At 38.7% G+C, this 26,709-nt stretch overlaps 1 protein-coding gene across 8 annotated transcripts in view; it reads left to right on the forward strand.

The window, feature by feature from the left end:
* PIK3CB (phosphatidylinositol-4,5-bisphosphate 3-kinase catalytic subunit beta) overlaps positions 1-23,790 on the forward strand; it is an 89,814-nt gene extending 66,024 nt beyond the window's left edge. For all 8 annotated transcript variants that reach the window (XM_042820445.1, XM_042820446.1, XM_042820444.1 and 5 more), the window contains 13 exons: positions 412-465; positions 2,379-2,567; positions 5,220-5,341; positions 8,351-8,494; positions 9,406-9,505; positions 11,935-12,113; positions 12,742-12,851; positions 13,168-13,246; positions 18,561-18,728; positions 19,213-19,336; positions 19,955-20,100; positions 21,620-21,752; positions 22,272-23,790. In XM_042820445.1, coding sequence (XP_042676379.1) covers positions 412-465; positions 2,379-2,567; positions 5,220-5,341; positions 8,351-8,494; positions 9,406-9,505; positions 11,935-12,113; positions 12,742-12,851; positions 13,168-13,246; positions 18,561-18,728; positions 19,213-19,336; positions 19,955-20,100; positions 21,620-21,752; positions 22,272-22,409 — 1,686 coding nt within the window. In that variant the 3' untranslated portion in view covers positions 22,410-23,790. The remainder of the gene's footprint in view (positions 1-411; positions 466-2,378; positions 2,568-5,219; positions 5,342-8,350; positions 8,495-9,405; positions 9,506-11,934; positions 12,114-12,741; positions 12,852-13,167; positions 13,247-18,560; positions 18,729-19,212; positions 19,337-19,954; positions 20,101-21,619; positions 21,753-22,271) is intronic.
* The last annotated feature ends 2,919 nt before the right edge of the window (positions 23,791-26,709 follow it).

Here is a 26,709-nt window from a genome sequence, read left to right on the forward strand (position 1 = left end):
ATACTCTTTGCATGCTGTCTTGAGAGTCAGCAGCACAATCACTTTCCAATACCAATGTTCTTTTAAAAAGCCAAACTTCTGTACAACACTGGAAACCTTCACATTTTGCCTGTCTGTGACTGTAAAGATCTATTACTACTTTGTACAAATGTGTTACAATGTTTTTCAGAATGCTTATCTCCTCTCTGAGCTGAATTTTTTTTCAAGACTCTTTGTAGTGTATAAAAATGGACTGGGAAGTCAGTGCAGTAAACTCTGGTTATTTGTTCCACAGAAGCACACGTGATTCCTCGTATCTACAATATGATAGTGTTGTAATTATTTAAAAGATGGTAAAATCTACTTATCTTTGATTATTTCAATGGCAGATTTGTATTTAAATCTGAGCTGTTTTAAAATGTCTTTTTGCAGATACTTGAAAAGGCAGCTGAGATTGCAAGAAGCAGTGATAATGCTGCGATGGCGGTAAGCGACTGCTAAAGGCAGCACTTGAACATTGCTTTGGGGGGTATTTTCTTCTAATCTTCTGCATCAATCCAACAGAAAATAATACAACTACTTGAATAACTATAATTCTATGGGCTTTATTTGCTTGCATAATCCACTTGTTGAGCATTAAACACACTCGTTCATTCTTTTTCAATATACTTTGGACTTCCGACTTATTTTTCATCAAATAACTCAACTGCTATGCAGACTCTTTATGGATTTGGAACATAACAGAGCTGAGGTTTTCATTAGAGTTGGAAAGCATTCCTAGGGTGCATAAAATATTGGGCAACTGCTCAGTTGGATTAAGTATGACAATTTGCCTGATGGTTGGGTGCTTCCAAAGAAGTACTCTGATAAATGATCTTTAGTCTATTAAAAATATTGCTTACATATGGGTATTACTTGCTCTTCTTCAGAATTCACATAGTTCTAACTTGACAAACTTCAAAACAATCACCAAAATCTGAAGGTGTTTTCTTTGTATCATTTTTTTACTTTTGGGAAAAAAGTCATTGTAAGCATGCAGAAGGTTCTAATTTAAGAAGGTGAAGCACTGGGACTTAGCAGCAGTAAGAACTGCATTGTGTGTAAGAATACAGCAGTTAGTTGAAAAAAGGTCAGTGAATGCATCAGTGAGTGCATAATGTGATTGGGAAAAATGAAAGCTCACTACTGCAGTTGGTATGAACTGTCTGGTGTATAAATAATTGGAAATCTCAAGTAGCAGAATGCCACTTTATTGTGAAGACTGGTTTTTTGTTTGTTTTGATACAGAAACAGAATGTTTACATAGTTTTACTACTAAGCCATTGAGTTCAACTAATTATTTTAAGTCTATTCACATCCAAGGAATTTCTACTTGCAACAAAATAATTAAAACACTTCAGCATTGAATTGACACTCATCCTTTCCAGGGGGAGCCGAACAGGTTGTGTGTATATCAGGTGTAGTTTTGTTAGCTGGAAATCCTATGCAGAACACCATACTTTAATGGTAATTTTTTTTCTGTTATCAGTCCTAGTTGACTTTTACTACAATTTCTTCTCAGCTTTACTTTGATTTTTTTCATTTTCCAGTGATGTAAAGACCATTTGGCCAAGCTCTTAAAATTATGCTGAAACTTCCATTGGCTTTTCTGGTAAAGATGGCTTTAGTATTAGAAAACTGAGATATTGCTTATCTAAATATTACATTGGAACTAGTTTATTCCTGTCAACTATTGCATCCTTACTCAGATGCACCAGTTACTCATCTCCCATTAATTTATGGAATTTTGTTGTTGCTGATATCATCACTTTAATTTCCACCCTTTCAGTCTCAAGTATGGCTCAGGAAAGGAAGATTTAACTTGCAAAGATGCTTTCATGCAGACTGATGTACAGAACCAGTACTTACATCAGTGTTTCAGAGAGATAGAACAGCACGTTGTCTGAAAGAGAAAGGTCTGGAAGAGAAGACAGAGGTGTTTCTTTGCATGCTTAGTAAATATAGTTACCTTTGGTTATTGTTGGAAAAGTGACTTTTGGCCTTTAATTAAAATATACAGATAGATAGATAAGGTGTTATAGATATATAGCATTTACTCATTTGAAAAACAAAAAGAAAAATATATGCATCCCAGCAAGTGGTTTCCATGTTGGATTGGAATACAGAAATATTGCCACCTAGTGTCCTTAATTCTGAAGTTATTTTACAGGAACTTGTGTGCGCTGAGTTTTGAATGACTGCTGGGTGCAGTTCTTAGAACAGGTTTGGCCATCTGAAGGAAAGGCTTCACTGTCATTCCCTTCTATCTCATGTTGTTCTTGGTACAGCATTTCCAGTACTTGAGCTAAAATCTAAGAATCCTACTGAACATACCAAAACGTACTTCTATCATTTTCTAGGGTCGAGGTGGTAAAAAATTTTACATCGTGCTAAAAGAAATAATGGAAAGAGATCCTTTATCTCAGCTCTGTGAAAATGAAATGGATCTCATCTGGACTCTGCGATACGACTGCCGTGAAAATTTTCCACAATCGTTGCCAAAGCTGCTGCTCTCCTTAAAATGGAACAAACTTGAAGATGTTGCTCAGGTAAGACAGAAGGGAAAGATGGTGTAGAAAATGTCCGTGTCCCAGGGTAGGTAATTAAACCTCACTGAAGCAGACATTCTTTGTTTATTTATTTGAGAGGGACAGCACTCGCTCGTGATAGGAAATGCCTCTTCTCATCATATAGAGTTTGATCAAATATTTGCAGTGATTGCATGCCTGCTTCACAGGGTGGTTAATAGTAACATAACATATCACTGTATACGGATGGGAGGTTTTTTGTCTGATGGTGTACACAGCAGGTTGGGAGGAACAAGAAAAATTTCATCTGGTGTGAACACTGACAGTACTCTAATGCAGAAACCAGCACTGTGTTGTACAGTTAGATGTGTATGTCCTGCGTATGGTTTTGTCAGGGAGGAATGCAAATTTATTTTGTCTGTGCCATGAGCACTGCAGTAACAAAGTACAGCACCCAGACAGTCATCACTCCCTTGTTCTTTTTCACATCCAGTCTCTTTCTTGTTCTTTATTAATTCCATTATGTGCTTCTGAATTAATTGTTCTCTTTTAAAAGTTGTCTGGAAATATGAGTTGTAGACGTGGAAGCATTTATTGTTTAGTCATTAAAATATGTGAAGAAAAAGGCGTTCTGATCACTTGCTGGGGGCTTTAGAATACAGCCTAATTATTGAAAAAGTTGATTGGAATATGGATATTTTTGACAGCTCAAAAAATCCCTTAAATTTGAGTATATAAAAAAGAATGTATAAGGCAATTTATTTAAGCTTGTGGTTGAAAATACATAATAATCCTGGTTGTTATTGTGTTATTTTGGAAAAGGAATGCAGTGTTTGTTTGCTTATGCATAGATGGTATTGTGGTTTATATTTGAAAGCTGTTGTTGGCAGCAAGAACAGCCTATCTGTAAAGTGAGATGTTATCCCTAAGCATGCTCAATGTTTCTGTAGTACTTAGACATGTAAGCATTCCAACGGGCTTCACCTCAGCTGAGGTGCAGCAATCTCATGGAAATGTAAGAATTCCAAAACAGGCAGGACTCATACTTTGCCTCTTATTGAAATCATACAGTGCTGGCTGTGTGTTGCAGTAGCTGTTCTACAACACAATGTGTGCCTCAGTAGCAGAAGTGCTTTGCAGTGAGAGTCTGAGAGCCAGAGCAAAAAGTAACAGTTAAAAAAATAAATAAAACATGGCTGTTGACATGAAAAATGAACTAAATAGCTATGTTCTGATTTATTGTGGCTCAAATACAGTAAAATCTCTTAGAAATTGAATACTATATTTGATTGTAAACCATCTATATTAATTCATGGTGTTTTGTGCAATGGATGAAAGCAGCTTTCCTGTATTATTTACCACATAGTTTTCGTCCAAACTCTGGTTGTGTTGTAGCATTTTAGTAGTGGAATTGCAGTGAACGAATTCCCAAGGTATTTGTCCTTACTGTCACCCTGCAGGGCAGTGTGGTGGCAGAACTTGTTGGCAGGACTCACAGGCAGAATTTATTCTCAGAATAGAAATCGGTCACTGTTAAAAAATAAAATAATATCCGACCACTGTCACTCGAGTGGAAGAGTTTAAGTGAGGGCGACCTCTGTTGTCTAAGCAGATGAGAGTATTTCATGCTGCAGGTTTCTTCTGTCCAAATACAACAGGCATTTCTGATATCCTTTGAGCTGCCCTTCTGTGCCATTTATTTGCAGTGCCTTGGATGTGGAGCTAGATGGGCTGCACTTCTTTTAATAAAAGTTCCAAGGAAGAATGGGGACAGAGAAATATGTCAAATGGGGAATTTTCTAGGCTGTTTCATAGGTCAGTTAGATCTTGCTTCCTCCAGGTCGTAATCAGTTAAAATTTTGTCATTTTTCTAATCTCTCAAATGATTTCAGCAATGGATACTGCTGGCAGCCAAAATGAGGAGATCTGTATCTTCAAATAAAATTCATAGTGAATGTACACATTGTAGGTGATGAATTTCAAAATTCATTCCTGGATATGAAGCATGTAATGCCTCTTTGACCTTCCTTTTCAAGTTGTAACTCAGATTCCCTATTAATTTTGAACATTCATTATTAACAAAACGCTTCTGTATTTGTGTTGTTTCTGCACCTGATTTAAAGTGGCTTGTCTAAAAATCCTGATACATTTGTTTTGAAATTTCTTCTGTGTCGGGCAGGCATAACTGCTGTTTGCATTTTCAACATCTGTTTTATGGTATTAAGTGTCTGCTCAGTGTCAGTATTTAGTTTAGAAATTCAGTACAAGTGTTCGTGGTAAGTAAGTGTTGATGGCTGCAGTGTTTCTGGATGTAAAGACTTGTGGTGCTGACCCTTCTGAGCGAAGGACTGAACAGATTTGGAGCGTATGTTTTTGTGGAAAGATAATGTTTATATGTAAAAACATCTTTATTTTTAATACATATGCTAGATACTGCATTTACACGTCTGAGCCTGTTTAGTTTATCTAATAGTGTGCTGTTTCAGTCATATTGCTATGTACATATTATTAAAAATATATCCTTCGTGGATATCTTCATTGAAATGCAATAAAAAGGGTTCATTTCATGAGACCTTTAGATGCTTTAACAAATGCTTTAATGGACTGTTACATCAAATTGTTTTCTTAAATAACTTCTTTAACTGTAACCTCACAGTCTTCTTTTTAAAACAGCTTCAAGCTCTCCTTCAGATATGGCCTAAGCTGCTGCCTAGAGAAGCTTTAGAATTGTTGGATTTCAATTACCCAGACCAATATGTGAGAGAATATGCAGTGGGTTGTTTAAAGCAAATGAGGTGAGTTTATAGTGTTATTTGTTCAGTGTGTGAAATGTTCTTGAGGGGTGTGCACAGAGGAGTACTGCGTTTTGGTTGTCTCTAGAAAAAAAAAGCTTCAAGAGGAAAGATTCAAGTGGACAGCCTGCTGTAAATAATGACCAAATAAAGCAATCTTTCTCAATAAGCAAATTGGCAGCCAAATGAGATCTCCTTATTCTGATATCTTGTATTCAAAGATCATTATTTTTCATGCTGCTAAAGAAAACTGGTGTACTTTTGTTCCAGAAAGTTGTGTTCACTCCTTTCTTGGACAAAGGGTGAACAAAGTGTTGTGAGAACTTTTTAATGATGAAAAGATGAAGTATCACAGTAGTCAAATAATGCAAAAATGTCCATCCTGCTACTTCATGCTTTTTGTCAGGTATTTGCTGTATCATTTAATTTGAAATGTTTGCTTTTATGTAATGTGCTACAAAGGAGAATTCCTGCTTTGATTGATTTTCCCAGTAGCCTCTGCTATCTAAGTTCTTCCCTTATCACGTACATTTTACTCTTCAGTGTAACCTAGAGGAAGATTTATTTCATGTTATCATTTGCAGGACTACTGTATTTCCTGTCCTTGAATTCTAATGTCTCTGTGGTGAATAGTTTAATGATTCATTTTTTAATGGTCAAGGCTATGTATTTGAAAAACATATTTTGACTTCTTTCAAATGTAAACAAGCAGTTTAGCTGCTATCCAAATAATATTGAATTGTTACATCTGGAATTATTTCTAGAATTCTTAGTTCTGGCTCTGAAACAAAATTGTGTCCAGTTGGGTATCAATTTCCAACTTTAAAAAGTGCCGAAGACAGCTGGTAGAAGCTGTGAATCCTAATAGCTGAAATGAGAGAAGTAGGGAAAAATAAATATAGCACAGCATGATTGAGCATTTTGACCAAGTTACTGAATGGTGTTCCCATGGGTCAGCACTGGGTACAATCCTGTTTAACATCATCAACTTGGATGGAAGGATTGAGTGCACCCTTAGCAAGTTTCCAGGTGATCTGAGCTGACACAGAAGAAGGCAGTGGTGCCGTTCAGCTGAGGCTTGGACAGGATGGAGGGTTGGGAGGAGGGGAACCTTTTGCGAGTCAACAACAGAAGGTGCAAAGTCACCTTCACCTGGGAAGGAATAACCACGTACATCAGTATGGGTCAGGGGCTGGCCTGCTGGAAAGGAGTTCTGCAGAGGAGGATCTGGGTGTCCTGGTGGACGGCAGGTTTGCCGTGAGCCAGCAGTGTGTCCTTGTGGGCAAGAAGGCCATTGGCAGCCTGGGGTGTATTACAGAGAACGCGGCCAGCAGGGCGAGGGAGGTGATCTTCCTCCTGCACTCTGCCCTGGTGAGGCCACATCTGCAGCACTGTGTCCAGTTCTGGGCAATCTAGTTCAAGAAAGACAGAGACCTAGAGAATTCAGCAGAGGCCACACAGTTGTTTAGGACCTGGAGCATCTCCTGTACGAGGAAAGGCTGAGAGACTTGGAGCTGTTCTGGCTGGAGAAGGCTGATGGGAATTTACAGTGCTTGTAAATGGGCAGGAATCAAGTGGATGGGGCCGTGCTCTTTTCATTGGTGCCCAGTGGCAGGATGAGGGGCAATGGGCTTGAGCTGGAGCACAGGAAAGTCTACCTGAACACAAGAAAGAGCTTTACTTTGAGGATGGCAGAACGCTGAAATGGGCTGCACTGAGAGGTGGAGTCTCCTTCTCTGGAGATAGGCAAACCCCAGCTGGATGCTTTCCTGTGTAACTCAACCAAGGGAACCTGCTTTAGCAGGGAGTTGCTCTAGGTGACGTGCAGAGATCCCTCTGAGTCTGAAGGTTTTCAGAGTAGGAGTGAGAGAACAGAAGAATATTTGTGTCTCCCAAATCCTCAGGTGATGCACAGAAGAATTGCTGCTCTTTCCCTTTCATCCTAGGCAGAGGATTTGAATTCTACAGACCATTTATGAAGAGGGAAGACATTTGAATGTAAAAAGTCTGGGAAAGTTCAGGTTCTGTTCTGGATTAACGTAACTCTCAAGTGTTTGAGGGTTTTGTTGTGATGGGAAAGATGGGTACAGGGTTTTAAAGAAAATTATTGGAATTATTTGTATTATGTCACAATATTAAGTACTTAAAGTATTTAAAACTACTATATTAATGAGTACACGGGCTTTTAAAATAAGTGTTTCTATGGACTATTGCTAAATGCTTAAATTTGCCTTCCTGAAGTACTTTGGGCAAGATGATGTTTTTTTAATATATATTTTTTTTTGAGACAGGGAGGAAGATCACATGTTGGTATGGTTTTTAAGAGCAAATCAACAAAAATAGAAACATTTTGGCTAAACTAGTTGTTTTATAATAGATATTTTAGTAAAGCAGCTCATTCTAGCTTACAGGTAGCAACTTCTTAAGGTAGCAACTTCTTAAGACAGGTTAGTTAAATTACATTCAGTGGAGTGAATATTGCTTTCCTTCTCTGTTTAAGCTGGGTAACTTTGAAACAGGTTTGCACATATTCTTAGGTATGCCTCAGGGGTCTTTTTTGCCCATGCCTGTTGCAGTTAGATAACTGGTAGGTTACAGTGCTTCCAAAGGTACAGTTTCTTAGTCAGAAGTTGAGGGCAAAGAAGAGTGAATGTTCTTCTGTTCTTCAGAAAAACCTCTGGAACAATTAATCTCCTGGCTGGTTAACCTGGCACTCAGGCTGAGGTGTTGATCATGTAACGGATCGTGGTAAAATACCAGGTTTTACTTACAGGTTTGATAGCTTTAAGAATCTTTCAGAATTATAACATATCGATTAAGTGATCAAATCTGGCTGTTGCATAAGTTGTGTGTGTATTCGTATTTTTCTGTAAATGATTGGAAAGTTGGGATGAAACTGAAACTATTGAAACTAAATCTGTCCTAATTGGGTTTATCATATGCATCTGAATTTCTGGAATGTCATTAATCTGGTTATTCTGTTATTAACTGGTCTTATGTACCTCATTCTAGTGATGAAGAGCTTTCTCAGTATCTTCTTCAACTTGTGCAAGTCCTGAAATACGAACCTTTTCTTGATTGTGCTCTCTCCAGATTTCTACTAGAGAGAGCACTTGCTAATAGAAGAATAGGACAGATGTTGTTCTGGCATCTAAGGTAGGAACGTTTCTCTTATATTTTTCTGAAACTGTTGATGTAGGTGGGACTTCTGGGACGTAGATCAAGATGTTAATATTTATTTGTTTATTTTTACGCCCTTGGCATTTATTGATCAAAGCCAGCCTATAGTTGAAATTTTATTACTGTGCTTTGTAATCTGCTGTTTGAAGAAAATTCCTCTCTAGGCAACTGTTAAGTTAGGTTTGTGTTTGATTTCAGTGCTTGTTTTGACTGTGCATGTAGTAAAACTGCAATACTTACACCTCAACTGTGAGGAAAAAAATAAATCAGAAAATAACAGAAGAGCAGTTCTGTGTGCTCTTGCTGTATGTGATGATCAGTTCCATGAGTTGCAGGTACCTTGCAGCATTTACTTACATGTTGATTCTGTGTTTGGAATCCAACTTATTATTCTGATATTTCTAAGTGAAAAGAGCAAGCTTTACTTGAAAATGTTTTGGAGGATTATTGGATAATTGGCACTGCACTGAAGTTCAGTGGTTTCTTTCAAAGTGTTTTTCCTCAGAGAAATTTTGTTTCTTTCTTATGAAGTTTTGAAAACACACACTTGAACATTAGCCCTAACTCTCAATATCATCTATTAGCACTGCTTTCTTTAATATAAGCAGATCCTGAAAACAAATATCGAATTGCTACCGCTTAACAGTTTTGCATCTACAACAGTCCAAGACCTAGAAACAAGTGGTATGTGGAAACTGGCTATTCCTTATGAGTGTTCAGCATGTGTGCGTTGTTATTTCTTACAAAATGTAGCTTTTATCTAAAAGTGTTCAAGTGTTTTGTTTTTTTCTTTTTCTCAGTTTCAACAGCTTTAAATGTTTATCTGTAAAATTGTGCGGTCTGTTTAGATAAATGAGAAGCCTTTCTGCTGTGATGTTCCCATGCAGGTCAGAGGTTCACATACCTGCTGTTGCAGTACAGTTTGGTTTGATACTTGAAGCTTACTGCCGAGGAAGTGTTGCTCACATGAAAGTGCTTGCTAAACAGGTATACAGTCCCCTCCTCCTTTAAACTCCACATGCTAGCTTGTAACTCAAATCCTTTTCCATTTTCCTCTGGGCCATAAGGTTACCTTGACAAATTCATCTGTTTAGGAAAGAGGAAGGTGAGATGGAGAGGAGCAAGCATGAGTGAGAGGGAGAAATGCATTTGGATGGGTGTAATGAAGGAGCTGCTCTCCCTGGTACAGAAAGCAGCCAGTGCTGTGGGATCTTAGGGGCTGCTTTGTCGTGTTCTGAGAAGTGCAAGGTAGTTTGAGCAATGTGCTGCATTCTGGGTTGAGCAGTAGGCTGCCCAGATTATTAGCAGAAGAGTTTATGTACACTTAAAACTTGTGACATTTTTATTTTGCCCAATAGAAACTGTTGCATTTCTATCCATACTTCATATAGATGAGTCCAGGACAACCTCCTACAGGTTCTGCTTTTGTTAAAAAGTGATGCCAAAAATGCTGAAGCTGTATATTATATATAAATACATGTATGTATACAAATATACACATAAATTGTATCTAAATTTATTTAGATACTTTATATATATATATATCCATTATATATATATAAATTGTAGTTCTCCCTGGAAAGAAAGACGTTGAAACAAGCTAAATCATTTAGTGTTAATATGGATTTGTTATGTTTTTTTCTTTGATAACAACAACAAAAAGATATTTGCTTTTAAGTACACTTGGTAAGTATATTAGCAGACCATTAAGGAGACTCACACATTGTGTTATGAAGGCTCCAATACAGTCTTAGCAAATAAATGTGGATTGTTACTGTGAAATCTTTGAAAATTATAGCTCTCCTGGAATTACTCTATTTGCTGTGTCAGGGAAAATAAGGACAGAAAAAGCAACTCGATAAACGTTTGGTGAACAGTTTTGATACTGTCAGTATTGCAGATGTACTGAAAGTGACAAACCAAGCAGGAATGCCCTGTTGTGCACTTTGTTACTGACATTCACAGAACACGGAAAAGACTCATATCTTACATGAGTGCTTGTTAGTATTGACAGAATCATGAAAAGGTTAGGTGATGAAATGCTTGCAGCAATAGACCTAAGGTCAGTAGAGTTTTTGTGCATTTCACAGGAAACAAATGTCAGTACAGTCAAAGAAGGGGCACAAAAATTCCCAACTGTGCAAACACGGAAGAAATTCAAAGTAGAAATACTTCAAAAAGTTCCTGTTTGTACAGCCCAGGTTCCATTTTGTTCCCTTGTCACTGATGTTTGTACAGCTCCAAGAATAGTGGAAAGGCAGAGTGCTTTTGGTTTTGACAGATGGCTGACCTGGCAGGTCTCCATTGCCTCAGTTTTATAATCAAACTGCATGCAATTTCCACAGCATCCTGCCTGACAGGGTTCAGTCTGTCTGTAAAAGTGCTAAGTCTTGACTCAGCACCTTATGAATTGAACTGAAGCTTCCTTGTATAGAAATCAGCTTTTACAGTTTGCTGCTGTTTGCTAGAGAACATACACATTGCTGAGCATGTTAAGTACAGCTAGTGTAAATGCAGTTGATGGATCTGCTATTTGATACTCAGCTAACTGCTTAGGTGTAGGTGCAGCATGGAAGTCATAATCTTTGTATGAGCAGTCTGGGTTTGTTAGCAGAAGGCTTCTCTCTGTTAACATTATGTACGTTTACACTGTTAGCTGTTTTCTTACAAATTGTACCTGCAGAAAACTTCTTTAAACAGAGGGAAGGGGGAAAAATAATGGGCTTAACCCTTCCTTTTATACATTGTAAAAGTAAAAATAGATTGTCTAGGTGATACCTAAAGCATCCTAATTGATTAGAGCATTTAACTTAAGCCTAAATTTTGCAGGGTTTTAATGAGCAAACTTTTGCAGGGCAGGCTGAAGTGTTCTAAGCATGTGTAGTTGTGTGTGTGCAATTGTCTGCAGTCAGTCACCTGGGCATTGGGATCGTGTGCCTCTAACTGCAGTGTGAGTGAAGTATCTGCATCCGTCAACTCGAGTCCTGTTTGTAGGAGTACAAAGCACTCAGTTTCTGTTGACTTCAGTATGGACTGAAGCATCTGTGCTGTGCTTTGTTGGACTGCCGAAAGTTGAATTTTGTAGGACTTTCAGTAAATGTCTGCACCATACATGAAAATGTGAATTTTGCTGGAAATGTTGAGTCCTGCTTCAAAAAGTGACTTGAAATTTGAGATTTCATGCCATCAGTGTTTTTGTTATTTGTAAAAATGGTGCTTCTAGAACATGAGTAATTTAGAAAAAGCTATTCTCCAGCTTTTAATTTTTACTGATTATAATTTCCATTGTAAAAGATGCTGTAAAATTACTTAATACTTCAGATAATTATTATTTTTTTTTCTGTCAAATGAGATTTTACATATTGTATGATGTGCAAAGTCAAAGCAATAACTTGACGATAAACTATTTCTTTCAGGTAGAAGCTCTTAATAAAATGAAGACTTTAAACAGCCTAATTAAGCTGAATGCCATGAAACAAAGCAAAGCAAAAGGAAAAGATGCAATGCACACATGTTTGAAACAAAATGCTTACAGAGAAGCACTCTCTGACCTCCAGTCTCCTCTGAATCCTTCTGTTATACTTTCAGAACTGCAGTAAGTAAAGGATGAGTGAATGGTGTTGCACAGTAGATTTTGATTGGAAATGCCCAAGTAGAAACGCCTGTTGCTTGAGCTTCCTTTGTGCTGTAAGCAGCTATGCTGTCACAGGGAGCACTTGCTGCAGGGAGAGCAGGTCTGTTGGCAGTCTTCCTGCGCTCAAAGAGCAGTTAGCTTGAAGATGTTTTGTGGTCCACCATGTGGCTTAGTACTCTTAGTCAATGTATTACATAGCTAAACATTTTAAAATATAAGCCTAAATGTGAATTAGACTGTGTTCTTGACTTCTGCTTGTGACAGTAAGCACAAAAGTGTGATTAAAATATTTGACAGCACTTAAATGGGAAGTCTAGAAATGAGTAGGAAGATACAGAGAAGACATTTTCTGTGTAAATGTAAGTCTTAATTTAGATGTGTGTGTGCTGTTCATGGCGTCCAGTGTAGTCAGTGTGTAACAGACACATCCATATTTGGTACACACAGCAAGTAGTAGAGAGAAAGCTGAGGTAGCATTTAAGCACTTCCTAATTGGAAGTCTACATCTTCTACTGTTTCAAACAGTGTTCAGTTCTGTTCAGCTGAATTATTTTTGGTGGACTATAACATCTGTCATATTTTCTTCCAGTGTTGAGAAGTGCAAGTACATGGATTCTAAAATGAAGCCTCTATGGATAGTGTACAACAATAAGATGTTTGGAGGAGATCTTGTAGGCATCATCTTTAAAAACGGTGATGGTAAGCAGTGCTGAGCACTTGCAATTTTTCTTTCTTCATTATTCTCACACTTGCACTGAAGCTGTGCTGCTTTGTATTTACCAGAATTTAACAGGGTTTACTGCAGCATCAATAAGCAAATTAAGCATCTTCTTCTGACTAGTTTTCCAATGACAGATTTTGCCAATCACGATGGTACAATCCCGATCAACCCCTCTTTAACATTTAGTATTGATGAGGATTTGTAGATAGCTTTTTCTCAAAGTCTTATGAACGTTAGAGGTTTGTCTCCAACACACTGAGAAACTGAGGCAGCAGTTCCAACCTTCCATTACAGATCTCCGACAGGACATGCTGACTCTCCAGATTTTACGTTTGATGGATGTACTTTGGAAGGAGGCTGGCCTGGATCTCCGGTAAGGAACTCTTGTGGGCTGGTTTATATGGATGGGGAGTCCACTCTTACCAGTAAAACTTTCCTGTTTAGTTGCTTTCCCTACCATAGTCTTTCTGAATGTCTGTGTTAGTGCCAAAGGTTTCAGTTGTCATAGCCAAGGTGAACGGGCTGTAGGAGGCACTCGCCTTACCCACAGAGATGACTTCTCTGCAGTTTTTTCCTGAGATGGCCCACATTACCAAGTAATTTCTCCATGAAATGAAATGCAAGAAGGGAAGTAAAACACAGCATTTTAACTTACTGTCAAGCAGGGTATTTGACCTGGTACACTGCATCTCTCACGGTGTATCTGAGTTGCCATGCTGATTGTAAATCGCAATGTTCATGTTGACAAAAAGCACTGCGTGAGGTGAGAAAACAGTTCTTCAATAAGGGCTCCAGCAACCAGGTTCTGTGTCTTTTTATTGCTTGGTAGGTTGCTTTTGATGTTTGTTCTGTTTGTCTGTTTTCTCATGTAACAAACATGTCTATTAACTGTCATTGATTTGGGAGTGTAAGTAAAAATGGGGATTCACTTAGTGATTTGTGGGAATCAGAACTTCTAGGTTCTAATACACATATACAAATGAAGGAAAAATATTTTGCAGCTTCCTCAATATTTCTTCTCCAAATTGTACATTTTGATGCCATTTCAGTTTGCAATTCTAAGTTAAAATGTAAAAATTGGTGGAAAATAAGCAACATTTTGTGCTAAAGCTTCTATTTCTGCTTGCAGGTCTTGTGGATACCTTTAATGTGCATTCTGGAGTTTCACATTGTGTTTTAGCAAGAAAAGAATGTTATTCAGGTGTCAAAAAAATTCAGAATAGAATTATCTTTTTATCTTAAAGTCTCCTGCAGTGTTCTTACCTTCATATAATTGGTAGGATAAGCACGACTTCTTTATCAGAATACTAGAGGATTCCAATGAGGAAAAGTACTTAAATATTATTTGAAAGACTTCAGTTTTGGATTCTTTATGCTCAGCTTTTCAAATCTTGTGGTTCAAGCATTAGTGTGAGTTTTGTAAGGTGTATAACATCTGCCCATACAAATACTAAAATTAGAAACTTAACAGTCAGGAAAATATGCTACTTATGGAGAGATTCCTTGGAGTGAAGCATGGGATAAAAGGGGAAAGTGAATAATAAATTGTTTCTGGAAGTCTGTGTTTGCTGTGAGATTGCTGAGTGTGAGTTAAATTGAACGCTGAAACTTTAGATAATCGATGTCATAAATACACTGTGAGGAGGCAGCATTAAGGGCAAGGAGAATGTCTGGCAGCTGTGCAATCCCATATGAGGCATACTTCACTTGATGCTTTCACAGAAGCTTCGTTTGGGGTTCCAGGCAGGGCCACACAGCATGCAAAGCAAACAGGAATCAGCATCAGGAGTCATTCCTGACCAAGGCTTTTTTTTTTTTTTTTTTTTTTTAAACCTCAAAAAATGTGGCTCTGATGTCCAAAGATTTGTCTTAAAACTCTCAGGAAAAAAAAATGTAGAAAAGGGAAATTCCAGGAGGAACTGAAGTTCTATAATTGGCCTCTTCCATTTATTTACATAACTGAGAGCATCTTCCTTCCATTCACCCTTTTTTTTTTAGTTCTGATTATGAAATAAAATTCTGGGATCGAGGCAGGGTTACAGTTCTGTATCTATCAAAGAGGTATTAGCCAGCATTTGCCAAGGAAGGGCACTAAAGTGACCTTAACTGGCAAAGGATTGGCTAAAACAGCTCTCTAACACCAAGAGGATGAGGATGTAGTTCAGAGAACACTCTGTGATCCTTAGTCTTTGTTTGCAGTCTGCATGCCTCCTGAGAAGAGGCAACTCCAAACTCTATGAATGAGTAGCAGCAGGAAGAGGTTTTGTTGCCCTGTTAGTGAGTCAGGCTTGTTTGTTGGCTTGCCTCTCACTGCTGGCATTAGGAGACATCTGTAACAGGAGAAAAAGTGGTGTCGCCTACTTCTGATTTTCTGAAAATACAGTTCATACATCAGTGCCAAAAAACGCAGTCTTTTTTTCTTGCTCTTTATCATCCTTTGAGGTTTAAGTTTCCCTCAAGCTGCAGCTTCCTTTTTTCTTTTGTGGATGCACAGTCAATTTTGCACTTTCAACATTTTCCACTGCAGAGTGTTTGATAATTCAAGTAAAAGCAAGGCTTCCAACATCAGTGCACAAATGCTGCTTGCTTTTCCTCCTGGGGAAGTAACTCCCAATCTAGAATATGTTGGTACGTCAGAATGCGTGGCTTCTGTGAAGCATGGATCAAATGGCAAACACTGTGCTGCCACTGAGGTGCTGGGGGCAGCATCGCTTTCTGGTACATGCACTGCAGTCCCTAATCAGTCATTAGGAATATAAAATGAAACCTTGGCTCTACCTGTGTCTTTCACTAGAAGTGTGAAGCAAGCACAATATCGCCATGTGATTTCTCTGCTCTGCAGAGGGGCAGCGTGTGTGGGTTTTGAGATCTGCAAAGGTGAACAGGAACTTTTTGGGGTTTTTTTTTCCTGTTTGTTTTTCACTGTCAGCTATTTTGTCTCCTGGGTAAACTGGCCTCTTGCACACATGGTGTGTTCTGTTGTTTAGGTTCCTGTGTGTGCATTCTGACCAAATGTTGGAACCAGACCAGGGTTTGTATCAGAAAAGGAAGTGTGCGTGTGCAGCAGGATGCAGCAGTGTTCTCTGTTAGTTCCTTCGTCCTGGGCTGTCACTGGGTGCCTTGTAGAGTGCCCAATTGAACAGAGCTGAAGGTGCCTCTGCTTTTCAGTACAGATCCAACCGTTAGACAGCAGAGACCAGCAGCAAAGGTGAATGCTACTCTGTTATTTGGAGAAGTCTGACTCTGAGTTCTCCTTAGATATCAGTCACTCCAGTGCAGAGAGTAATTAGAAAACAAAAAAGCATATTCTTTAATTAATCTGCCTACTTTAAGCAAACAAAAGCCTTACCTATTCACTTCTGAAACAAATTGTTACCAGAACACTGAGCTGGAAATAGCATGCTATGGGATCTGCAGTGTGGCAGCTCTAATGAGAGCAAGTTTCACCAAAAGGTGTTTCTGTGGCTTTACCTGTACTGCAGCATTGCATTTGTGCTAGGGGAGAAATTAGTAAGGTCACAGAACAGCAGAAAGTCCTAAATTTGAGGACTTTGATCTTTGTTGATGAATCTTTAATGTGGTAAATTGTCTCAGAAGTATTTAGTATGGAGTTACTTTTTGGACTGGTATGGGGTGTTGCAAAAAGGTGTGTGAAATCTCACGTTAAGTGGCTTTGTTTGAATGAAAGGTTCATAAAACCACTGAAAAAATTATTTTTGACAAGTTTAAAGCTGATCATTGTTTTGAAATTAGACCTGAAGTTACAGAGAATATTTTCATAAAGTACCAGAATTTGGGGTTTTATTGAGGAAGAATTAGATTATTGAAATAAAGAACAGTATTAACAGTTTTCCCCCTTCATTTATGTTGATGTTTGAGAAAATGAAGAAAGAGAAAAAATATCTGTCCTGCCCAGAACTGCTGCACTGATCTGTCAGTGCTCTTCACATGGTGTTAAAAAAGCAGGGCGCATATCCTGCTGACAGATGGTGAAGTCATGAGGACTGGGCTGAGATGGAAAAGGCTGAGCGCATTTGTCCCTAACTTGACTCCTGTCAAAGTGTCTCTCTGACAAGGATGTTTTTTCCTCCAGTTGTAAGCAAAGAGTCCTCAAGGGGCTGAAGGCTTTCATCATTGCTTGCTTTTGAAGGGGAAGTTGTTGGACGTGTGCCCAGTGAAGCTGCAAGTGGGGTGGGTTGAAATACCATGGAAGAGGGCCAGCGTGCACTTTAACCTGGCAATGCTTGGCTTACGTTTGTCATGTCATGATAAGGATGGGCAGTGCTTCCTTGTGTCATGCACGCTGGCTTTCAGTGATTACAGATACGCTTCTGTTCATTGTGAGAACCCTCTGGCCTAGAGTTGGGATTTTTCATTTAATACTTTAGAATAGTAATGGAATGAAGTTTCCAAATCTGCGTTTCTTACTTTGATTTGAAGTTGGATGTTCTCTAAATGGCCTTCTGAATCTCGTCTTCTGTTCACTTTGTTGCCAGTGGAAAAGAGCACCCAACTATGTGGGTCTTAGCACTTAGAGCCCTTCAAATGTGCGTTATTGCTGTAGTAGAGAAACTTCTATCTAACAGCTCTTATGCCAAGAAGCTCCATTTAATTTTGCCTGGGGTTTTATTTATTTTTCTTCTGTGGCTTCAGATAATAGTCTGTCTCACACAAGAGGTACAGTTCTGCTTTGTAGAAATCAGGATTAGTAACTTTTGCTTGTAAATGCAAATGATGCATCCACCAGCAAAGCTTTGTCTTTCTATCTGCACACCCCCACAAATTTTATGTCCTGCACATTTTTATACAGCTGTGTAAGTTAGTGCATACTACTTACTAATTGTGCACTGCAATTAGATTTGCATGAGTATATGTTTTTAATACAAGGATGAGCAGAATTGAGAGAACATTTGTGATCTGAGATGGCTGAAATGAGAGTAGGCACCTCTACTTGTGATGCTGTGTTTTTGGAGACAGCAGTTGTGATGGCTTCACTCCTCTACAATAAAAGAAATGCTTTGGAAAAATGCACTTACATATTTAGACATATCTCCCCTTGATTCAGATGTTTGTCCATGTCTTACTTTAATGCAGTGGTGCTGTTGATACTTGTACTCGACAGTGTGTAAATGCACAGCAGTATTCTTATGTATCAGGTGAATTGGAAGATATACTCCTGTTTTCCATTATTTTTCTAGCTTAAGCCTAGAAATTAATGGGAGATGAAAAATATTATTTCATTTCTGTGCTTGAAAAGGGGCTTTCTAGCGTTTCAAGTTGAAACAGGAAAAATAGGGAAAAAAGTCCATTGTTTCTATTTACACAAATAACCTACAGTACAGAATGAACTTCAGAGTGTAAATCTGATGGGCCACTTAACCAGGAAACTATCAAATGCAAATAAAGGGCTCCCTCTATAGTTTCTCCTACAAAACTACAGGTAACAGTATTATCTACTGGCAAAATTAAGGTTGTGGTTAACTTCTTCTGTATGCGTACATGCAGTAGGAAAAATGAATGTTTAAATGAATTGCTGTTATTTTAAATTTGCAAAGCCAAACTGTATACTAACTTCCAACAATATAATGTTCAAATTAAATCAACATTCAGCCCTGTGAAAATATTCACATAGCAAAGAAGCGTTCTTGCTCTATTTGGTGTTAACGTTGATCTTTGCTTTGTTTCAGGATATTGCCGTACGGCTGTTTGGCAACTGGAGATCATTCAGGCCTTATTGAGGCTGTTTCCAGTTCAGAAACCATTGCTGACATTCAGTTAAATAGTAGCAATGTTGCCGCCGCCGCTGCCTTCAACAAAGATGCTCTCTTAAACTGGCTGAAGGAATACAATTTAGGGTAACTTCTACAATTGTTTTCTCATCTGTAGTGTAACCTACAAAATTCCTGCAGGTCTGTGTTTCAGTGTTCAGGAATGTGTGTCTGTGCTGGCAGGCGCATCGCTTTCTTTCTTCAGTCTGTCAGATTCTGACTCAGCTTCAGGTTGCCCTTGGAAATCAGACAGTGGTCCAGCAGAACTTCTGACATTTGCAGCACTGTGATTTCACGTTGTTGAAGATGCACTAAATTAGACCAAACAAACAGGAAGTAAAACAAAAAAAGCCAAACAAACAACATGGGTCTCAAATCTGGGAGCTATTGCCACAGTTGGATTTCTCTAGTTTTTCATACCTAGTTTTTACAGTGTTTTCTCTCAATTAAATCTGATTTAGCAGTATTGTAAGGGAATTTTCTTTATCAAACCAAAAGTTCTTGTTCGTGTCGAGTCACGGTATGAATTGTCAGTACAGTACACTGATACTAATTGTTTTTGTATTTCTAGAGATGACTTGGACCGAGCCATTGAAGAATTCACTCTGTCTTGTGCTGGCTACTGTGTAGCTACTTACGTGCTGGGGATTGGTGACAGGCACAGTGACAATATAATGGTCAGAAAAAACGGTCAGGTAAAAATCTTTTCTGTAGGCAGAACTACAGCAGCTGTATGGGAATCTCTGTGAGAACTTCCAGTTTCTTTTGTGCATCAGTAGGATTAGATCTGAAAGTCGCGAGGTTTCTTTGTTTACTGAAAATCGGAGAGAGCAATTTTAATTTAAAGAAAGGTTGAAATGTAAGAGGAGTGGAAGGAGCAAGCACTGCTTGCTTTATGAGCAGCTGTTTCCCAAGTGAGGCTGTTGTACAGATGTTTCTCAGAGCCCCTGAAAGGCCCGTTAATGGTCCAGAGTCACGGAACAAAAGCTCCTTTCAGAGCATCTTGCAAAATACCATCTTTTAGAAATGCACAAAGTATAGTTTTGAGCTGTGTCGTCTTCCTGAATTTAATGTCTACAGATCAGAATCTTGAAAACAAGCTAGAGGTTGTCTTTTCCACATCGGTTTGTATTAGTGTCAATTGATAAATCAGTCTTGACACATTGTAAGATGAAGTACTCCAGGCATACTCCAGTATGATATGAGGAGTAACAGCATGAGTTAACTATTCTTGGTAGCAGCATCCTGTAGAGGTATTAGAAAAACTAATTATTTTGTTGGAGGAATTAATTTTTTTTATTGTTATTTTTTAGCTCTTTCATATAGATTTTGGGCATATTCTTGGAAACTTCAAGTCCAAGTTTGGAATTAAAAGGGAAAGGGTGCCTTTCATACTTACCTATGATTTCATTCATGTTATTCAACAAGGGAAAACAGGGAACACTGAAAAATTTGGTCGGTGAGTATTATTTGAATCTCATCCCTTTATAACTGAGATGATCTCTGGTGACAGTTTGCAATGCAGCAGCATCTTGTGCAGTTCCTTTTGCTAATCTTTTCATGTGTGGAACCTAGCTAATGTGTTTGTTACAACCTGCTTCTCTGCTTGAGCTAGAATTTATATACAGACTACTTTGTACATTAGAAACTGCAGTGGAAAGATACAGTTCCTTTTTATCTCCTCCAGCAGGTGATGCAGGAGGTGGCATCTTCTCCTGTGATGGTTCTGTTGTTTTTGTTGTGTCTTCCCTTAAGCCTTCAGCAGCACACGAGGCGCTAGGGAGTGACTCCACAGACTGTTGTTGGACAGGATGAATGCTGTTCTTGAAGAACAGGTTTCCTTCTGCCCTTTCTATCCATCACTGCACATTGTGTGCTAATTAGTCATGGCCTTATTTTGGTGCTTAGGTATATATGTTTTTGCATGCCCTTCCCATCTTGGGTTAGAGAGTTGCAATGGAAGACAAAGGTATGTGATAAGGGAGAGCTCCCCTCTTAGCTCCTATTTACTGAGGAAAATTTTTCTTTTCCCTTTCTGTATCCTTCCCACCAACTGACAGGATGGTCATTCTGCATGTTTTGCTCTCCCTGCTGTCAGTTTTCCCAGGAAGCGTTTATTGGCACAGATATAAAATTAGGCATTTAGATATGGCTTGACAAATTCTGTGGCTATTTCTGGAAGCAGAAGGTGTATGTGTATTAGGAGAAATGGCAAATAGCTGCCATTTCTCTCCTGGACAGTAATAAAATGAACCTGCAGCTCTGTTTTAAAAAGCACGAAATAAAGGTGACTGTGCTGCCACAAGAGCTGTAGAATATGGAGTAGTTTATACAGCAGTAGGATTCCACTTGAAAGATGCCTCAAAAAATAATTTGTTTTTCTTTCAAGTGTAACTTCTTAGTCTGAAGGAGTCTAGCCCTCATGGAAATCTGCAGATTGGACAGTAGGCATAATGCAGTGACACACTGAGGGAACTGAGCAAGTTTTGAAATGAGAGATCCTGATGCCAGCTTTAGCAGCCAGTTCAGTTATGATGATGTTAGCAGGAAGGAATTACTTCACAGGGGTAGGTAGGATTGGAAGAGAGTGCTTTAGTGCCTTTGGTTTCAATCACAGATCCACTGTGTGTCATCATCAGGGCATTTATCATAAGAAATTATCAGAGAGATGGGACAGTGACATTTATGTTGTTTGTTTGTTTTGCCTTTCTGAAGAACTGTGTCTGTTGTAAAGCTTTTAGTCTTTTCTAACAAGGTTTTAAGGACAGGTTAGAGAGGTATAGGTTGTGAGAATGCGGTGGAGCTTCTATAGACTCAGTGCAGTTCCCTACAACTGCTGATTGCCTTTTCTATTACTGTGTTCCCCAGATACACATTTTAGTCCAGATAACAATTTTTGGAGATGATTACCTATTTGTCACCTGTGTGGGTTCTCATGTGTTGCATTCATTGCACGTGTTTTTTGGTTGAATATAAAGGTTCCGCCAGTACTGTGAGGAAGCATACCTGATTCTGCGAAAGCATGGAAACCTATTTATTACCCTTTTTGCACTGATGCTAACTGCAGGGCTTCCGGAGCTAACCTCTGTCAAGGACATCCAGTATCTCAAGGTAAAATTGAGATTTACAGCTCAGCATGATTTTAGTGTTATTCTAGAATGTGAATTTTGGTTCTAAGATGTACAATTTTTAATTTATTTCAATTTATTTCAAGATTTCCACGAAGTTTGCAAAGATTCGTTTTTACCTATGTAGAATAAGATACACATTCCTTCTGGGGGCTAAAAGGAAGTGATGAATATTTGTCCCTCCCAACCATTGTGTGATGAGTTTGGTATTCCTCCATCTTACATCTTACATGCAGCCATTTCAGCGGTGTTTGCCTCTTGGCTCATTGCACAAGCACAGACCTGTAAAGGTGACATTTATTTGCTTAATTCTTTTCTTAGTTTTACCTTTAAACTCGGAAAATATCATGGATATATTGCAAAACGAATAATAGGTGAAAATTTGTCAAAATAGGAAAGAGCAGAACGTGGTTTGTGTTAAGAGCTGATGAACGTAACTGTGGATTTTAAAATTTGCAGTAATGCTGATGTGGATTGGTTTGGTTTGGTTTTCCTGTCCCAGGATTCCCTTGCCTTGGGAAAGAGTGAGGAAGAAGCACTGAAACAATTCAAGCAAAAGTTCGATGAAGCACTCCGGGAAAGTTGGACTACTAAAGTGAACTGGATGGCTCACACTGTTCGCAAGGATTACAGATCCTAGAAGAGTTTTGGATTTGCACTAAGCTGAATGTTACCTTGATAAGTGTTTTTAAATGGGATCTGTAGTATGGACCAATAAAACTTACTTTAAATAAGAAAACACGTCAACAACAAAAAGAAACGGGCTGAAATAATTCCTGATTCTTTTGCACTCTGCTTCTGAATGCCTGATCCCAAGACTGTCTCCACAAACAGTGACCAAGCTGGATAATCAGTTCCTGCTGACTTTGCACGCTGAGAGCTACTAGGCATTTTTAAATATCCTTTGGTACTTTATGGAGGTGTAAATATTTGTTTTATGCGTTAGGGTAATGTACTCTAACATGCTCAGGAGGTTTGAAGACCTCTAAAAGAACTGTTTTTTGTTTTAAAATTGGGACTTGAAGAGTCAAATTTTCTTTATTCTAATCTAGCTAAAAATGACCGTGTGTATATATTTTTCATATGAATTCTGCCATACTGGCAAAGATGCATTAATTCTACTGTAAATAGCAACCACAGTATCATTGTACTACAGGAAGCTGCTTAATGTCTTATACTGCTGCCAAAAGATGAGCACCAGGTATTTGTAAGGTTTCTTGCAGAGTGATGAGGGAGGCAGAGACCTCTGAAATGTTGCAGCATCCGGATAGTCATGGTTGCACGGTTTTGTTGTCCTGATGCAGGACACACAAAGAAGTCTTTCAGAAAGAGGGAAGGCTGATTTGAAATATGACTGAAACCCCCCTGGAGAGTAGCCTCCCATTCAGCTCCTGGGGGTTTTCTGCTCCCTAGGAGATGCGTTCAGTTCAGCTTCAACAAGAAGCTCCTTACAGCCCTTCATTGAAACTCTTACGTCAGGTTACTCGTGCCATGCAGATGTGCTGTCTTATAAACACGGATGGAAAATTGTAATACGTATCATACACAGTGTTTTTTAGAGCATAAATACCAAAAGAAACCAAATTTTTTTGAAAGTGAGTGAGTGTGGGAATAGACAATTCCGTAGAACACCAATGAGAGGTCATTAATCTTTTCTGTATTTATTGAATCTTGCAGTAATGTTGCTGTACCAAGATATCTGTGTTGAAGATGTTTTCTGAAGAAACTGGATTTGTTTTAATTTATTTAGTGAGGTACCAGGCTTTTAGGTGCTTAAATGGAGAGCAAATTTGTGACGTGCAATAGGAACTGCTGGTTAAAAGATGTACCATACTGTTTCTGAACATCAGCAAGATAGACTTTAACTACTGCTTGTTCTCCAAAGAACGCTGGTAGCTCTCAATTCTTGTTGACATTTGAAAGAAAATTAAAACATATATTTACTTTTTGGCTAAATTGTTGTTTTACTTAGAAATGTTTTATGTAGGAATTTAATTAAAAGTGGTTTTACTTTGTTGAGAGTGGGGTTGTTTTTTTTTTTTTTCATTGTTCTGTTTTTTTGGTGTGGGCCTTCTAAAAGGTTAAGGACCTGTCTGGGGCCAGGATATCATTTTAGGTACTGATTTTATTCTCTTGCCCTAACTCTTGGGGCTAATCTGGCTCACAAGATCTCTGCTTCTAGAATGTTGTAGAAGTAACAAAAGCATTGTCATTATGTGTTTATTGATGTTGTAGAAGCAGACGGAAGTGTTAGAAAGAAACTACTCTTCAACTGCTGAAAGAAGTGATTTCATCCTCAGCTAATTCACAGTGTGAACATTTGTGTAAGCAGTAATTCCTAGACATGTTACATTTGTCTGCGAGGTGGAGCACCCAGAGGTCTCTGATATGTCTCTCTGGTACATTGTGTTCAGGGACACAGCTTTTCTCAGAACTTGAGATACAGTTGGCCACCTTGACTTCTTGGGGCTGGTGAGCAAGGCAGATACCAGGAGGGAGCATGATTGAATGGTTGCACCCATAACTAGCAGTGCTGGTGAGATCCAAGTTCCTCCACAGGCTTCTTGTGAGACTTGGAACAAGTCAGCCAAACCTTTGGAAGGGATGTAGTTGTGTGCTGCTGAAAAACTAATTGTAAGCTGTGAGTTCTGCTATAAAACACTGTCAGTGCAGGTTGTTGCATGTTATTTGCTTTTCTCCAAGTCTGCTTCTAATCTGATCCACACATTTCCACCAGGAAGGTGACTGCTTCTAAATGAGTCCTGCTTCCCAAGTCCCTCATCGGTACTGGCAGAGGAGAGATAGCTATGCACTGCTTTTAGAAACAGCTGAATCTGGGTGTGTGCTCCATGTATAATGTATCTATTAGTTCTGGTTTTTATTTTGATTGTATGATTTGCCTTTACCTTGTATTATGTGATTTGTGACAAATGGTGGCAAATGCTGCTCTTACATTCTGCTTGTCTTATTTTTGCTTTCCAAGCAAAGAGCTCCCATGAAGTTGTCCCTCACCAGTAGAGCTGCTTCCTTTTTCTTTTATGCTTGTATCAGTTTTAAGTGACAGTGGTGCACTGGTATGATAGTTCAATTGTTCACATTCTAGTGAATGCCTTCGACAGAGCCTATTTGTATATGGAGTACATACAGTCCAGTATTCCTCTTTAATTTCCCAAAGCTGTTGAAATGAGATAATTAAATTGTATGGGCTCTCAGTAATTAAGATGCCAGGCTAAGATCATGGTTTTATTTCCTAGGAATGACTCCAATCCTAAATCTTTTAAGCATGTAGTCATATTTCTATTACTGTTCCTTCAAAATACATTGTATTGATATTATATGTGTCTCAGCTGGCTTTAACTTCGATACCGAAATCCCGTGTTCACATCATGCACTCCTGCTTCTGGCAAGATTTTTAAAACATTTGAAATTTAAAATTAAAAATAAAAACATCTGGTGTATTAGTGCTGAGAGATTAGGAAATAGAGCTGTCTTGATGGCAAGCACTCTTCACCAGGTGCTGTTGTACGAGTTGGAAGTGCTGCACTGCTGCTGGAGTGCAACATTTTACATATGGCTTTGTATTATTTGTGGGCTGGCTCAATAGTTGGGTGTCAGACTAATTTCAAGGTAGTGGTATTTTTATTTCACTGTCTTTTATTGTATTCCTGACCATAGTACCACACTAACTACTCCACTGTCTCATCTATTGCAAAACTTTTGCTTGTGACATGTTTGTCTGCAGCTGACTGTTGGTTGATGTAGTCAGGATGTGAGGTGTTAGTAGTGAAATTATTCCTGCAACTGGAATATCTATGCAAATCAATCATGGGAAGATCATAACAGATAAAATCCCAAGGGATTTAAATAGACATAGGAACTGCTGATGCTTCATATTTTTGGCGTATCAGTTCAGAGAGCTAGCTTTGCCTTTCCATAGAATTTAGTTGTGGTCACATGGAGTTTAGATCACATGGATATGTGAGCTTCCTCTGACAGCTTCTGTGGGAACAGCAGAACCTGTAGCCCACGTGGGGTATTGGGGAACACAGCTAATTCTCAGTTAGTGCAAGGACTGAGGAGCCAGCAGAGCTGTTTTCTAACATTCCCATGAGGACACTGAAGACTTTTTAGCTGAAGTCTGAGTGAGCAGAAGGAATAAATGTGGTCTCAGGAATATGCAATTGCAAGCAGATATGTGAAGCAGATTTTGGTAGCTTACCCAGGAAGAGTGCAGTAATTTTAACAGCTAATGATACTGAGAAAATCTGAGTAGCGTGCTGCTCATCCTTCCTCAATGCATAATAGAAATCTTGTAGTTGTTCTTTTTGAGTGTGACTTCCTGACGTACGTGCTCTGCCACTGCTGCCCAGGGAGTTCAGTCATTTTAGTAGCTGTTCCTCAAATGCTGTGGCAAAATAGCATTTACTGCTGACCAAGTGAGAAGACAAGAAAACTTTTTTTCCTTAATGAGATGGATTTGCGTGCTACTGTTATGTGATGCCTTTCCAGCCACATTAGCCTACATGGGGAACTGCATCACCACTGTCTGCCCTCTGGTAAACCACAAGGGAAGATGTTGCCAGTCAGATGCTGACACAACCTTACCTGCTGTGTCATTTCCAGAACATCTGTCTAAAGGCTCAACTGCATTACTTGTTTTAACAAGTTTTACTACATTGGATCAGATTTTAAATGATGTTGTGATGAGTCAGTCCTTCATCCTTTCAGCCTGTCACTTTGCTTTTCCTCAGGTGATTATGTTGAAGTTTTCCCTGGGTTTGCTTGATGAAGTGGGATGGGGATTCATTTATATTCCTTGAGTAGTTGTATGGCTGGAACGTCTGTGAAGGATCACACTTCAAGAATTTTAAAAATAGTGATCACAGAGAAGCATAAAAGATTAATTCTGATTTGCCAGGCATCATCTGGCTTTTATGAAG

The sequence above is a fragment of the Centrocercus urophasianus genome, unplaced genomic scaffold (genome assembly GCF_019232065.1).
Source record: "Centrocercus urophasianus isolate 14NV4802_14NV808 unplaced genomic scaffold, USGS_Curo_1.0 seq_19, whole genome shotgun sequence".
Taxonomy (NCBI): domain Eukaryota; kingdom Metazoa; phylum Chordata; class Aves; order Galliformes; family Phasianidae; genus Centrocercus; species Centrocercus urophasianus.